We start from the raw sequence: 15,292 nt of genomic DNA on the forward strand, positions 1-15,292 counted from the left end.
CAGACTTGGCGCGCAACATTTTTCTTTCTTTCAAAAGTTAGCAGTCACGTGGCAGGCTGTACTTAGCGTGTTGGTGAATGTCATCACGTCGTCACATCGCGTCTCAACTTCCCACCTTTGCTGTCCCATTCACCTCCCAGCATCAGCGACAGCGACGACACTACAGAAAGCGCTCCTCTCATTGCTGCTGCACAGCAGCTTGTGCTCTAAGCTTTATTGTTGCCAACTTTCCCCGCCCACCTTGCTCCTCAGTTGACCTGAGCAGCGAGATTATGGTCGTTACGCGCAGAACATCGGTCCCAATGCCCCCCGCGTCAAGAACGACCTCAACGCAGGCCACCCCAAAGATTAACAAAGGCAAAGCTCCTCAGTCCCCCTCTCATGAGCATGGCGAAGTGGAAGACACTCTCCTGAATGGAATGTCTTCGCCGGAGAGAAGATACGTTGGTCCCCAGTTCTCCGACGATGCACTGTTCTCGGTAAGCTCCACTTTGCTTCTCTTTTCATTAGTCTCATCGTGTTCTAGGATGGATCCCCTCCAAGGAAATCCGTAAAGGACAAGACAAAAGCAAAATCAAAGAAAAAAGAGGTACGAGTTCTTGTCTCATTCCCTAATACTTACGTGGCTGATGGTGTCTCAGGAAAAGGTCAAGTCGCGAAGACAGAAGCGACCATCGAGCTGGCTTGATCTCTTTTCTCGCATGTTTATTCTCGGTTTCCTCATTTACTCTTTGTCCATTTGCCCGACGGCCGACTTGCAAGCATCACCCGTATGTCGGGCCCTTTCCGAGTACCGTCGTTTAATCCTGGAGCCATACGTGATCAACCCCGTTCAAAATCTCCTCCTTCATCCATCGGTTTCTCCCTACACAACTCCAGTCATAGAGAAAGCACGCCCCATCATCTCCCGGTCGCAGGAGGAATGGAATTCTCGCGTCGTACCTCAGTGGAATGCCAAAGTAGTACCACAATGGGAGAAGCATGTTGTTCCCCAGTGGAGAGCACATGTCTCTCCGCAGCTAGCTCGCCTAGACACAAAGCTAGACCCATACCGTCAGCGGACTGTTGAAGCATACAACAAGCACGGTGCTCCGTACGTCAAGCAGGCTCGCATGCTTTTGTACAAGACACGCCCCTATGTCATCCTAACTGCCGCAAGGACATATGACACGTATCAAGCATCAAAACCTTATTTGTCTCGTTTTTATGAGCAGCTTCAACGATTGCCTCCGCTTCTTTCCAAATACGTGATCAGACCGCTTGCATCTGCCCGTCGTCAGTTCGTTGATCCTCACGTCGCACTTCTTTGGGAAAAGATCGAGGAACTAAGCTCAGGTACCAAGGAACCCCATGATGTACCAGATGCAAGCGTCGAAGCAGAATTACCCGTCGCGACGTCGTCGATTGTTAAAGAGGCTGAAGGATCAAGTTTGTCTGTTGAAGTTGAGGTTCCCGTTGTCACTAAGACATCGGTTGGAGATGAGCCGCTTGCATCCGCTGAATCAGTCGCTTCTGCGTCGTTGTCTCTTGAACTGACTACTACGAAAGGCTCCGCGGAGACTGCTTCATCTACATTCGTGCCAAGTGAAGAACCCGATAATCTCTCTTCTGCGTCATCTGTAATGTCCGGTTCCTTGGTTCCTGGAAGTGAGACTTCGGAGTCCGTACCAGGTGCAACCTACTCGCCGCAACCAGGCGCCACGTCGGAGACTAATTCACTTCTGGGAGACGACTCAGGATCTCAGCAGGGAGTTAAGATCGAACCAAAGACAGTTGGCGCTTCTTTGGATAATGATGTTGAGAATTCCGAGGCAACGGCACCAAGTATTCGCGATGATGCGTCTGAAGTCGCCGAGGAAATTTCCGCATCCATAAATATCCCCAAGCCTCACAGACCTCCTCAACCCGTTCATTCGTCCGCTTCCGTGAACGAGGACGACGATTTAGATCAGCTATTAGCTGAGTTGGAACTAGATGTGGAGGAAACAATCTCTAGCGACCCACCTTCTACTTCATCGGTCATTGAAGAAACCGAAGAGCAGAAAGCCGCACGCGAGGCAGCGCGTTTGGCTGAAGTTGCCGAAAAACGGCGTGAACTTACCGCGCGGCATACTAGATGGGAAGAGAAGTTGGCGGACACAATCAGTGCACAAAGTGCATCACTCAAAGAGGCTATAACATCAATCCGACGTGTAGGAGCAGCCGAACTCAAGATTAATCTGGCTATTCGTGCTGCTATCCAGACGTTGCATACTGAAGCAGAGAAAGCCTTACGTGGTACGGATGCCTATTTCACGAAACTGAGGGTGGGAGGAAAGCCACGCGCGGAACAGGCTCGTCTTTGGGATCGTGTGCTCGAAAAGGTGCAGGCCAAGTTCGATGAGCGTGTAGATGAAGTAGAAGAAACGGTCAATAAATGGTATCAAGAAGAAGTCCTATCAAAGGAGGGCGAAGAGGTTTGTCTATTAAAGTGGTCTATATAATCTAAGCTCATTCGCTGCTATTTTCTAGATCGAGAAGGCTTCTGCGACCGTGAGGAATGTCGCAGATGAAGCGCAAGCTGATATTGGGCTTGACTATGCATGGCTCGATGACGTGACCTATTTGGACTGGAGACGTTACCATGCTTTACTCGACAGTAAGCATCCATTGCGAAAATATGAGATTAATTCCGTTGCTAATTATCTCTATAGCACATCAGGCCTTTTTGGACGAGACATTGGCCCTGGCCAACGGTTCTCACGAGAACGCGTTTCCGAATGTGGTCTTGGACGCCTTTGAAGACCTTCAGGCCGAAGTACGTGATATTACTCTCGGCTTTGAGACGCGCATGCGTCGTATCAAGCGTGAAGGTGAACGCGCATTTGCCGAGGAACAGCCTGAGGCCGAGCAGCCGGAACCTGAAGTATCCATCCTACCTGTTCCGAATGACGACCAGAAAGAAAACGCAGTCTTGCAAGAAGTGGCTGATGCTATTGTAGGTCGTAGTGAAGAAGAGGTCGAAGCTGCTCTGAATCGGGCGAATGAGCAGCAAGAAAAAGCTGCCCACGTAGAACTTTAGTCTGCGGGGAATGATCATAGCTTTCTGAGATACTCTGTCTCTGTCTATTGAAGCACTTTCTGACCATTACTCCTCTGCTCTCCCCCGTCACTTCCCCCCGATCCGACAAATTAACATTTAACTTTGATTATCGATTATGTTTTATAATTCCGATTTCTCGTTCATGCTTGCTATGATACATATACGTTGTGTAACGCAGGTCTACTAATGGATTTTTCTTCGATTATGCTTCCGTACGTTCGTTAGGAATTGGGCTAGCTGGACAACTTCCCCGTCGGTCAAGTCACTCACCTACCCCATTTTCTACTCTTCTTTCGACAGAGATTCACTCGTCAACACGGACAATCCCACATCAGGCGGCACTGCTCATTAAAATGAATATGACATTATCCCCTTCACTGGTAATGCTTTGGTTAATCCGTTCATGTTGATCGACGTGTAATTCTAGGATGAAATAACTTGCTTTACTACCGGAATATTAACAATTCAAAGGACCCGGTGTGCCCATGAATGGCAGAATATTCGAATCTGCAGGTCTAGCTTGTTTTGACTTATTTAGCCACGCAAGTTTATTATTTAACAACAATTTATATCACAGGTGACTCTTCATAAGTTCATTGTACTTGCAGATTCTGTGTCGACTCAACCAACTTCCCCCATCCTCCGTTATTCCGTGTCGATATTGCTTTCCACGCGTCGCTTTCGGCACCAAGGATGATCTTGATCCAAACCAAGAACCCAACGACAATAGTATCCGCAAACGAGAATTTATCAGCGAAGTAGAATTGCTTCCCTTCTCCATTCCTGTCATAAAATCCTGCAATGGTATCTAGACCCTCCTGGAATTGTTTTAACATCGCATCACGTCCTGGACCAGGTGGCGCTAATTCTTCCAACTTCTTCCCGAGTGTCGCTTCCCGTGTCAGACGCCAGTAAGCCTGGCTCGTCGGATTGAGTTTACCGTGTATCTCGAACATCATGATAGGAAATATCGTCGACCTGACGTTCTGCATGAATACGTGTTCTAGAGCCGCGATAGCGGCCTTTGTACCCGGTGGATAGAGTGCTGGGGTATCGGGATACGTTGCGTCAAGGTATTCCGCGATAGCAGCGGAGTCCGTGATTACTTTGCCCGTCGCCGAGTCGTGAATCGCTGGGAGAGTGTAATGGTCACGGCCATCCGCCTTCTTGCTTGTCGGAGCACCGCCGATTCTCTTCATGGTAGGTTCGATATCTGGATACTCAACCCACTCCGTTTTGTACGGAATACCCTTATAGTTGAGTGACAATCTACAAGGCGTTAATGTTAATTTTGTGGAGCGCGATATTGCTATTCCAGTGCTTACCGAGTCTTGAACGTGTTCGGTGACCAGGCCTGCGGCGAAAGCCTCGACGGGATATCATAGAGGGTAATCATTGTAACAAGTGCTGGTCGAGAGTGGGCCTACAGTACGGTCGGTATAAGAGTTGGGTGACCTCGACCTTGACAGCCTGAGAATATGAACATTCTCATGGATTATCTTTATAATCCAAAGGGCCTATGTTGTTTATAACCGCAATTCCATTTGGTACGACGTTTCCATGTGACGCCATAGCGCTGCTCAGTCATCCAGTACCGAAGTAGGGTTTCTTGATTCCGGGGAGAAATCGATTCGGCTGCATCCATGCGACAGAAGTTGTTTCTGATTCCCAGGCCCAGCTACAAAACGAGCAGAAAATGGAAACCATATTCGGTGTTGACCTTCTCCTGGATCCGCAGCTGGTTATCATGACTTGAATGCTTGATCAAGGGATCTGAGAGTGCCAGCCCCGACTAGCAGTGACAATTGCCATAGAACTAATAGAAGAAGAGTGGAATGAGTAGGTGCATTACTAATCTGATCATTTGTAGACTAGTCATTGTACTCAATCGCAGGCTTCGACTCTTGCAGTTATCTCATCACCTGTCCAACTGAACTGTTCCATGGCTTCAAGCACACTTTATGGACACTCATTGAGTTGCAATATTATATCAGCTGATAGTTTTAGAACGTCACGCCTAGCTTCGTCAGTAAAGTCACTCATAAAAAAAAATTCAACCAGGTCCACGCATCTTTGCAGACCGTTCTGTGTTCTCATCACAACTAGAGTATCACGATTCATCACTCTGCTTTTTGTCTGTTTAATAGTGTCATATCCGAAAGTAGGAATATACAAATTCACATCTACTCATGGGATGGTAGGAATCCGTAGGATATTCGAATCCTGATCTAGTGTTATTCTGACATATCTTATATTTAACAACTCACTGTACCACAGTCAACTCGTCATCATACTTGCAGCTTCTGTGTCGATTCGACCAATTTTCCCCATCGTCCGTTATTCCGTGTCGATATCGCTTTCCATGCGTCGCTCTCTGCACCTAGAATGGCCCTGATCCAAATCAAGAAACCAACGACGATAGCATCCGCAAATGAGAATTTATCAGCGAAGTAGAATTGTACCCCTTCTCCATTCCTGTCATAAAATCCCGCAGCAGTATCCAGACCCTCCAGGAGCTGCTTCAACATTGCATCACGTCCTGGACCAGGTGGCGCTAATTCCTCTAACTTCTTCCCAAATGCCGCTTCCCGAGCAACGCGCCAATAAGCCTGGCTCGCTGGGTTGAGTTTACCGTGCGTCTCAAACATCATGATAGGAAATATTGTCGTCTTGATGTTCTGCATGAATATGTGTTCTAGTGTCGCGATAGCGGCCTTGGTACCCGGTGGGAAGAGTGCTGGGGTGTCGGGATACGTCGCGTCAAGGTATTCCGCGATAGCAGTGGAGTCCGTGATTACTCTGCCCGTCACTGAGTCGTGAATCGCTGGGAGAGTGTAATGGTCACGGCCGTCTGCCTTCTTGCTTGTTGGAGCACCGCCGATTCTCTTCATGGTAGGTTCGATATCTGGGTACTCGACCCACTCTGTTTTGTACGGAATGCCCTTATAATTGAGTGACAATCTACGAGGAGGCAATGTTGAATTCGCATATACTGTATGATATTGTTGCACCGATACATACCTGGTCTTGAACGTGCTCGGTGACCAGGCCTGCGGCGAAAGCCTCGACGGGATATCATAGAAGGTAATCATTGTAACAAGTGCTAGTCGAGAGTAAGCCTACGGTATGGTATAAGAGTTAAGTGACCTCGACCTTGGCAGCCTGAGAATATGGCCGTTCGCATGGATTATCTATAATCCAAAGACCTACATACCTACATGTCGTTCATAATTCCATTTGGTACGAGATATCCATGTGACGCCTTAGCGCTGCTCAGTCATCCAGTACCAAAGTAGGATAAATCGATTCCGCTGCATCCATGCGATAGCTTATTTCTAATTCCCGAACTACAGAACGAGTGGAAAATGGAAACAACATCCGCTGTTGACCTTCTCCGGAATCCACAGCTGAATTCGTTATGGCAGAAATGCTAGATCAAGGTATTTTGAGAGTGCCAGCCCCGGCTAGCAATGACAAGTGCTATACAAGAGTGGAACAGGGATATAGCCATGCAAGGCATGGCACGGGTTACGATGACGTAAAAAGAGAATGATTACATAATAGTAGGATGTATTCGGAGTGTGTGAGAAATTACCAAAAATAGATAAATAGCTACACACCATGCTCCTTTAATAAGACTAGACAGTCAATTTGTGATCAAACTGACTAAGCAGTTTTGTATCAGTGACATTAGCAAATAACAGAAAATAAATTCATTAGACAGATTTAATATAACAAGAAGTCTTAAAGATCATAAGGAAAGAAAATGTTAGACTTTGTTTTTAGAGCATTTACCAAGAAGCAAGAAAAATAAATTAAGATACACAAATGAAGTTTGTGACATGGCTGTCCAGTGGTAGAGATGTGGCAGAGAAAAGCTCTGTCAGACCCCCCCTGGGAAGAAACTGTGGGAGAAAGTTGATTTTTATATTGAAAAAAAGTCACAACTGAATTGCATCAGTGTGACCACTGACTTGTACCTGGTGCCTGCAAAACGAGAGGCAACAAATCGTGCAATAACTCTTGAATGCATAATTGAATTCTCTCAGTTATCTTTGTACATGTCAAAGCTTTTTAGAAGACAACTTTATATCTATAAAGATTAGCACTGTAAGTGATATCTGAAGAAATAGATTTTTTTCATCTTCGCAACGGACGATTCCTTACGTCATCGTAATGAGTAGGCACATTACTAATCTGATCATTTGCTAGTCATTGCACTCACTCGCAGGCTGCGACTCTCGCGGTTATCTCATCACGTGTCCAACTGAACTGTTCCACGGCTTCAAACTCACATTATGGACACTCATTGAGCTGAAATACCATATCAGTTGATAGTTTTAGAACGTCACTCTGGTAGCGTTGTGCCTTGGAATATTTATTAGGGATCATGACAGCTGGTCAGTTTCCCCACCTAGTTTCGTCAGTAAAGTCACTCATAAAATTTTCCTTTTCAACCAGATCCACGCATCTTTGCAGACCGTTCTGTGTTCTCATCATAACTAGAGTATCACGATTCAACACTCTGCTTTTGGCCTGTTTGATAGTGTCATATCCGAAAGTAGGAATATACAAATTCACATCTGCTCATGGGATGGTAGGATATTCTGACGTATCTTATATTTAACAACTCACTGTACCACAGTCAACTCATCATCATACTTGCAGCTTCTGTGTCGATTCGACCAATTTTCCCCATCGTCCGTTATTCCGTGTCGATATCGCTTTCCATGCGTCGCTCTCTGCACCTAGAATGGCCTTGATCCAAACCAAGAAACCAACGACGATAGCATCCGCAAATGAGAATTTATCAGCGAAGTAGAATTGCATCCCTTCTCCATTCCTGTCATAAAATCCCGCAGCAGTATCCAGACCCTCCAGGAGCTGCTTCAACATTGCATCACGTCCTGGACCAGGTGGCGCTAATTCCTCTAACTTCTTCCCAAATGCCGCTTCCCGAGTAACGCGCCAATAAGCCTGGCTCGTCGGGTTGAGTTTACCATGCGTCTCAAACATCATGATAGGAGATATCGTCGGCTTGATGTTCTGCATGAATATGTGTTCTAGTGTCGCGATAGCGGCCTTTGTACCCGGCGGATAGAGTGCTGGGGTATCAGGATACGTTGCGTCAAGATATTCCGCGATGGCAATAGAGTCTGTGATCACTTTGCCTGTCGCTGAGTCGTGAATCGCTGGGAGCGTGTAATAGTCACGGCCGTCTGCCTTCTTGCTTGTTGGAGCACCGCCGATTCTCTTCATGGTAGGTTCGATATCTGGATACTCAACCCATTTTGTTTTGTATGGGATACCTTTATAATTGAGTGACAAACTAAATAATGATTTAAAAAATTTGATGTAGTACAAATTTATTACGACAATACTTACCGCGTCTTAAATGTATTCGGCGACCAGGACTGTGGCGAAAGCCTAGACGAGATATCATAGAATGTAATCATTATTATAATTAGTGCTAGTCAAGAAGAAGTCAATGGGGTTGAGATTGAAGCAACCTGGATCTTTGACAACCGACAACCGAGAATATGTACGCTCACAAGACTGTATTTATAATCCGAAAACCTATATGGCCTTTATAAGCACATTTCCATGTGCTGCGTGCGTAGTATACGCTGCTCAGTCATCCAAGTCCAAAGTAGGCTCCTGACACAGACTAAACAATCTCGACAGCTTCCATTTGCAGCTTATTCCCAATTCTTCGGGTAGATAACGACCCGAAACAGAAATTCAATTCAATGTCGATGTCCCCCTGAATCCATCATAACAGGAAAAAACAGAAATGTTAGATCAAGGGGTTTCTGATTTCAAGAGTGCTCGCCTTTGACTAGTTATGTCAATTGCCATGAACTTGAAAGACCACACATTACTAAGCTAGGAATGCAACTAGATTAGTCATGTCCCCAACAGTGATAATCACATCCCAGGCCTACCAAGACGTTCCATGGCTTCAAGCACGTATCATGGACATTCATCGAGCTGCAAAATTATAATTATTATGGTATCTGATAATTTTAGAGCATCACTCTGCTAGGATTATGCCCTTGGCATATTTACAGTAATAAGAATCATGACAGCTGGTCAGCCTTCCTTCCTGATGTCGTCGTGAAGTCACTCATATTTCTTTTCAAACAGATCCACGCATCTTCGTAGACCATTCTGCGTTCTCATTATAACTAGAGTACCACAGTTCACTGCTCTGCCTTTGACTGTTTGATAGTGTCAAGCTAGGCACATACATTAGCAATAAGTATTCAAAGATGCGTGCCATTTAAACATGGCAGACATCTCAGAGAACGTTTGTCATTGATCCCTCATATTTCACTGTTCCCATTTACTACTTCTCAGGTATTTGCACCGCAGCCGATTCACTATCACGTGTGCAAAGTCTTTGTCGATTCAACCAGTTTTCCCCATCTTCCATTATTCCAGGTCATCACTGCTTTCCACGCGTCGCTTTCAGCACCTGAGACGACTTTAATCCAAGCCAAGAATCCAACGACAATGGCATCTGCATACGAGAATTTATCGCCGAAGAAGAAGTGCTTTCCTTCTCCATTCCTATCGTGAAATCCCGCAAGTTCATCCATTTCCTCCTGGAACTGCTTCCAAATCACGTCACGCTTGGGACCTGGCGGCACGAATTCTTCCACCGTACTCCCAAAACGTATTTCACGCCAGTAAGTCTCGCTTGGTGGGTTGAGTATACCGAGCACATCAAACAACATGGCGAAAAGTATTGTATCGATTTTTTTCATAAAGACGTGCTCGAGTGCCGCGACTGCAGCCTTTGTACCTGGTGGGAAGAGTGCTGGGGTATCGGGATACGTCGCATCAAGGTATTCCGCAATAGCAGTGGAATCCGTGATCACTTTGCCTGCCATCGAGTCATGGATCGCCGGTAGCGTGAAAAAGTCACTACCGTCTGGCTTCTTGCCTGTTGGAGAACCGCCGATTCTCTTCATGACAGGTTCGATATCTGGATACTCGACCCACTCTGTTTTGTATGGGATGCCCTTATAGTTGAGCGGTACTCTAAATGACGTTGGTCTGGAACAATATGGTATCTGCTGTGGCGTTTCTTACCGTGTCTTAATCGTGTTTGGTGACCAGGCCTGTAGGCCAAGCTTCGACGGGATATTATAGAAAGTAATCATTGCTGTATGTGCTAGTCCGGGCCAGGCCTACAGATATGAGATGCACAGTGACCTCGATGTTGCCACCCCTGGGAATACCTGAGAATGTCTTGTCTTGCACGCACGCGGACTCTCTTTATTTACAATTCAAAGAACCTACTTGCCCTTTACATTTAAACACACTTCTGAGACTTCTCCATGCATGATGCAGTGAGGCAGAACTTTGACGAAACTCTCACACTCTTCTAGCTGATTTCCAACGCAATTCCGGTAGTAGCTATTACAATATCTTATTCAATATCTAATTTGTTAGGCATGTTCATTCCTTATCAGTTCTTTGTATCATTACGGCCGACTCACCATCACACTTGCAGGTCCTTCGTTGACTCAACTAATTTCCCCCATCTTCCGTCACTCCACGTCGAAATTGCCTTCCACACGTTGTTTTCAGCGCCAAGGACGACTTTAATCCAAGCCAAGAATCCAACGACGATAGCATCCGCAAATGAGAATTTATCAGCGAAGAAGAATTGTTTCCCTTCTCCATTCCTGTCGTAAAATCCTGCGAGAATGTCTAGATCCTCCTTGAGCTGCTTCAAAATCGCATCACGTTCTGAACTCGGCGGTACAGGCCATTCCGCTTTACGTCGCCAATATGTCTCGCTTGGGGGGTTGAGTATACCAAGCACACCCGGCATCCCGATGGGAAGTATCGTCATAATATTCTTCATGAAGATGTGTTCGAGTGCTGCTACCGCCGCCTTTGTACCTGGTGGGAGGAGCACTGGAGTATCGGGATACGTCGCATCAAGGTATTCCGCGATGGCGTTAGAATCGGTGACCACTTTGCCTGTTGTCGAGTCGTGGATCGCTGGGAGTGTATAGTGGTCACGACCATCCTCTTTCTTGCGTGTCGGAAGTCCACCGATTTGCTTCATGGTGGGCTCGATATCTGGATATTCAACCCACTCCGTTCTGTATGGAATGCCCTTATAGTTGAGCGACAATCTACACGACGATGTTTATAAACAGTACGATATCTACTCTAGCAATACTCACCGTGTTTTGAATGTGTTTGGCGACCAGGCCCGCGACGACAGTTTCGACGGGATATCATAGAAGGTAATCATTATTGTGTGTGTTATTTCAAAGGAGGTCTATCGATGTGAGAGGGACAGTGGCCTCGACGTTAACATGTTGAGAATACTTGAGGATATATTCTGTCTTTCGGATAAACCCTTCATTCATTGTTCGAAAATCTGCAGAGTCTTTATAAGCACACCTCTCTGCACGCTTATTCGTTCTCGTGTGCGGAGTAGTACTGCTCAGTCATCCAATTCCAAGTTCGATCTTCGAACCAGGGACTCAGCCACCTCAATGCAACAACTACTTCTGGCTCTGGTCACAAACTATGAAGACAAAAGGCATATTCATTATGCCGAATCCGCGGTTTGTGGCGCATAAGCACCATTACGCCAGACATGCGGGATCAAGGGCTCTCGAGCGCGCTCATCTCTGATTAGTCTTGTCAATCGCGATGAAAATCTAGGCATATTTACAGCGTTCTTGTTGTCGGTGTGATCCCATCTGTGCCTTATAATTGACGAATCATATGCAAAGTGTGCAACTGGTTGGCTGCAAATACAACGGATGGAATGTTGCATATGTTATTTGCATTATGACATACAGTACAGTTCGGCGGAAGGGATCACATCTATAGTGCTAAATGGAACCGCCCTATATTACACGGAACTGGGATTTCAGCTGCGGCGCAGTAAACCGAATAAACCAAATAATATTATTCTCATCTTTTATAGTACAGTAGTCCAAGGTAAAAAGATGTAATAATAATATATTGAAATATACTGTATCTCAAACCTATATTATTGCGTTCGACCTGATCTGCCAGACATGATATAGCCTAAAAAAATCCGAATTAACTTGGTAATAAAGCTAAGTCGTTACACTAGTCTTCCCACTATTGAGAGACGTTAGCAAATTCTACAGTGTTGCTTACAATGCATCGTAAATATGCAGATTAGAGTCTGGAGAGATGGAATTTTATAAATGTTGCGCGACTTGAAACGGCATCATGCCGATCGGACGCTCTTCCGATGATCGACCATCGAAGCAACTTTCTGACCCGACACCACCAGCTGTGTTCTAAATTTACTATTACAGTATTCTTACCAATGACTGCAATTTTGTTAAGCTTGTAGAAGTGAGGTATAACTACCTTGTTCTCGCCACGGCACAAGTGTTGTTTCTCCCTTTGCTGTGGTGCTAGATGCATATCTCGCTTCAAAAGTTGAAACCCCCACCGGCAGTGTTGTTGTGACCCTTGTAGGAGGATATCTGACTATCTCCTCTTGGCCATTACCCGGAGCCAATGAGATCTTTTCCATACCCGCACGCGTGTCCCACGAGCACGGGCGCTGATATCTCATTAGTCGAAAATGCAGGCAAGGCGCCGCGCAGATAGGGTAGCACAGACACACACTGCCCATAAAGCTAGAGACACGTCCGCTCCGTCCGTTTCGGTATCCCACCAGATTTACTCTACTGGCTCTGCCTTAAGGTAATCTGGGCCATGACTCTCGCTTCCAGCTCGCCGTCCAGTATGGTGTCTTCAGTATTTGCATCGCACTTCAGCGACGAGGATTTCCTTCGTCAAAACGCAGCCTATGTCGTAGCAGGCATTTGCGTCTTACTCGTGTCCATCACCCAATTCCTGAAGTCTAAGAAGCCAGCGGTGAGCATATCATTAACCTTGTGGGATGCCAGCTGATAAAGTTATAGGTTGATGTGCCATTGGAATGTGCCTCTGGTGGTATTATTTCCCCTTACCAAGGTGCACAGGAGTTCCTTAAGAGCGGGAGGAGCATCTTACTGGATGCTTACAAGAAGGTGTGAAAACGTGTTCCGCTTATATACAACTGTTGCATCCTTACATGTCATTTCGTGCCCATAGTATGGTCGTGGAACATTCCAAATACCTGAGACGAGCTGGTATACTGTGGTTATACAACGGCCCGATATTATTGAACAGGTCAGGAGAGCCCCTGATGACAAGATGTCTTTTGAAGAGGCGAACGCTGAGGTTGGTACTTTAAATTCCGAGTGTCTTCAAAGCTCAATAACAGGAATTTCCTAAGACCTTTGCGCTTCATCTTGTTTTTGGAGGACCACCAGGAAACGTGCCTGTCGTCACCCATGTCGTGCAAAACCGTTTGACCCGGGCTCTTGCCACAGTTTTCGATGATGTCCTAGACGAAATCTCAGTTGCATTTCGTGACAATGTCCCGGCGACCACTAAAGGTGAGTACCATGGCCCCTTTTGATCAGCAGATGCGGGAACAAACTGTTGTTGTGCTGTAGATTGGGTGGCTGTAGATGGGATGAGTGTCATGAGGAACGTCGTATGCAGAACAAGCAACAGAATTTTCGTCGGCGCTCCTCTCTGTAAGTCTGATGCTGTGTTCAAAGAATTAACATTGCCGCGATTAACACGATGATTATCTTCAACTATGAAGGCAGGAATGCAGACTATATTGATCTGAACATTAATTTAACAATTGACATTGCGATGACCGTGGATAAGATCAACAAGGCCGCAAGGCCCTTCCGTCCGTGAGTATTACAATAATGTTTTCGACATATTGCCAGAGTTATTTACCATTTGAAATAACTATAATTAGGATTGTTGCGAAAATCCACGGCCCGATGCCGAAGGCCCTCGCTCGTGGGATGAGACACCTTCGTCCAATACTGGAAGAGAGATTCAGAATGTACGATCAATACGGTGAAAATTGGTCTGGGAAGCCGGTGAGTCCAACGTTAAAGCATCTACTATGCAGAAGGACTTGATATTTGCCAAGGACGACATGATTACCTGGGTCATCGAAGAACTACCGAAGAATATGAACCGCAATGTGACAGAGATTACCCGGATACTGCTTGGTATTAATTTTGCGGCAATTCACACGTCCTCTAATGTAAGCCAGCTTGCGTTGATATGTCACCCGTTTGCGCCAAGTACTCATGTCTTAATCACTTTACTGCACAGAGTTTCACTCACGCCCTATACCATCTTGCTGCTGAGCCGAAATACGCTAAACCTCTGCGTGAAGAGGTTCAGAAAGTAATTGCCGAAGAAGGATGGACAAAACTCGCGATGACGAAAATGTGGCAACTTGACAGCTTCATGAAGGAAAGTCAACGCTTCAACGGAGTGGGACTTAGTATGCTTCACATCTATTTCCCTTCTGTTCCAAGTATTTACGCTCGCATTTCTTAGTGTCGTTACAGCGGAAAGTCATGTCCGACTCAGGCTTCACATTGTCGGACGGCACGTTTTTACCCAAGGGAACGCTACTTGCCGCAAATGCGGAAGGTTTGCATCGCGACAACTCGATCTACCCGGACGCAGACAAATTCGATGGATTCCGATTCTCAAGGATTCGCAATGAAAGTGAGGGAGATCATGTCAAGCATCAAATGGTGAACACAAATGCAGAATACTTGGCTTTCGGGCATGGCCGCCATGCCTGGTGCGTCTGTCTAGTATTTTGTTTGATGCGCAAGATGCTCACTCCGACTCTTGTAGCCCTGGAAGATTCTTCGCTGTCAATGAGTTGAAGGCAATGATGGCATTTATCGTTCTGAACTATGACGTGAAGTTTGAGAATGACGGCGCTCGGCCAGATAATATGTACTTTGGGAAGAATGTGATACCTAACCCGATGGCCAAGGTGCTGATTAGGAAGCGTGTAGATGTCTAGTCTCAGCATCTAAATATATCCCTCGCGAGCAAGTGGGGTTTGACTTGTAGATTACTTGCTATAATGAACGTTAAAATATGCAGTATCGCTGTTAATGGAAAATCAAAGTACTTGTCAAAGTGCAAAAGCTTTACAATTATATAATATAATGCTATAATACAAGTCATATCTAATGCACGTGACGCGCTCATGACCAAAAATCTTTCAAACAGTTTCATCAATTGTAACTTCCACCCATACTTTTGACTGTACAACTCTGCAAACGATTACCAGTTACGCGT

At 45.8% G+C, this 15,292-nt stretch overlaps 7 protein-coding genes across 7 annotated transcripts; 2 read left to right on the forward strand and 5 right to left on the reverse strand.

The window, feature by feature from the left end:
* Positions 1-145: 145 nt before the first annotated feature.
* Positions 146-3,159, forward strand: FOMMEDRAFT_16301 (uncharacterized protein). The gene is made up of 5 exons (XM_007261562.1): positions 146-479; positions 527-589; positions 642-2,456; positions 2,512-2,638; positions 2,694-3,159. The coding sequence occupies exons 1-5, from the start codon at positions 303-305 to the stop codon at positions 3,059-3,061; spliced, it is 2,550 nt and encodes an 849-aa protein (XP_007261624.1). The 5' UTR covers positions 146-302; the 3' UTR covers positions 3,062-3,159.
* Positions 3,160-3,615: 456 nt separating this feature from the next.
* On the reverse strand, positions 3,616-4,542 carry FOMMEDRAFT_16302 (uncharacterized protein). Its single transcript, XM_007261563.1, has 2 exons — positions 4,408-4,542; positions 3,616-4,351 (listed from the first exon to the last, which is right to left on the reverse strand). Exons 1-2 carry the CDS (start codon positions 4,476-4,478, stop codon positions 3,676-3,678), a joined length of 747 nt encoding a protein of 248 aa, XP_007261625.1. The 5' UTR covers positions 4,479-4,542; the 3' UTR covers positions 3,616-3,675.
* Positions 4,543-5,223: 681 nt separating this feature from the next.
* FOMMEDRAFT_16303 (uncharacterized protein) lies at positions 5,224-6,205 on the reverse strand. The gene is made up of 2 exons (XM_007261564.1): positions 6,104-6,205; positions 5,224-6,043 (listed from the first exon to the last, which is right to left on the reverse strand). The coding sequence occupies exons 1-2, from the start codon at positions 6,172-6,174 to the stop codon at positions 5,371-5,373; spliced, it is 744 nt and encodes a 247-aa protein (XP_007261626.1). The 5' UTR covers positions 6,175-6,205; the 3' UTR covers positions 5,224-5,370.
* A 1,533-nt stretch (positions 6,206-7,738) lies between these two features.
* Positions 7,739-8,538, reverse strand: FOMMEDRAFT_74965 (uncharacterized protein; the record flags this gene model as incomplete). Its single annotated transcript, XM_007261565.1, has 2 exons — positions 7,739-8,411; positions 8,468-8,538. 2 exons carry the CDS (start codon positions 8,536-8,538, stop codon positions 7,739-7,741), a joined length of 744 nt encoding a protein of 247 aa, XP_007261627.1.
* A 930-nt stretch (positions 8,539-9,468) lies between these two features.
* FOMMEDRAFT_150218 (uncharacterized protein) lies at positions 9,469-10,251 on the reverse strand (the record flags this gene model as incomplete). Its single annotated transcript, XM_007261566.1, has 2 exons — positions 9,469-10,129; positions 10,181-10,251. The coding sequence occupies 2 exons, from the start codon at positions 10,249-10,251 to the stop codon at positions 9,469-9,471; spliced, it is 732 nt and encodes a 243-aa protein (XP_007261628.1).
* A 341-nt stretch (positions 10,252-10,592) lies between these two features.
* Positions 10,593-11,360, reverse strand: FOMMEDRAFT_150219 (uncharacterized protein; the record flags this gene model as incomplete). The annotated part of the gene is made up of 2 exons (XM_007261567.1): positions 10,593-11,238; positions 11,290-11,360. 2 exons carry the CDS (start codon positions 11,358-11,360, stop codon positions 10,593-10,595), a joined length of 717 nt encoding a protein of 238 aa, XP_007261629.1.
* A 1,460-nt stretch (positions 11,361-12,820) lies between these two features.
* Positions 12,821-15,011, forward strand: FOMMEDRAFT_150220 (cytochrome P450; the record flags this gene model as incomplete). The annotated part of the gene is made up of 11 exons (XM_007261568.1): positions 12,821-12,982; positions 13,030-13,137; positions 13,202-13,330; positions 13,374-13,548; positions 13,609-13,692; positions 13,764-13,860; positions 13,929-14,055; positions 14,109-14,225; positions 14,297-14,471; positions 14,528-14,780; positions 14,837-15,011. The coding sequence occupies 11 exons, from the start codon at positions 12,821-12,823 to the stop codon at positions 15,009-15,011; spliced, it is 1,602 nt and encodes a 533-aa protein (XP_007261630.1).
* Positions 15,012-15,292: the final 281 nt, after the last annotated feature.

Source organism: Fomitiporia mediterranea, assembly GCF_000271605.1.
Source record: "Fomitiporia mediterranea MF3/22 unplaced genomic scaffold FOMMEscaffold_1, whole genome shotgun sequence".
Lineage (NCBI taxonomy): Eukaryota > Fungi > Basidiomycota > Agaricomycetes > Hymenochaetales > Hymenochaetaceae > Fomitiporia > Fomitiporia mediterranea.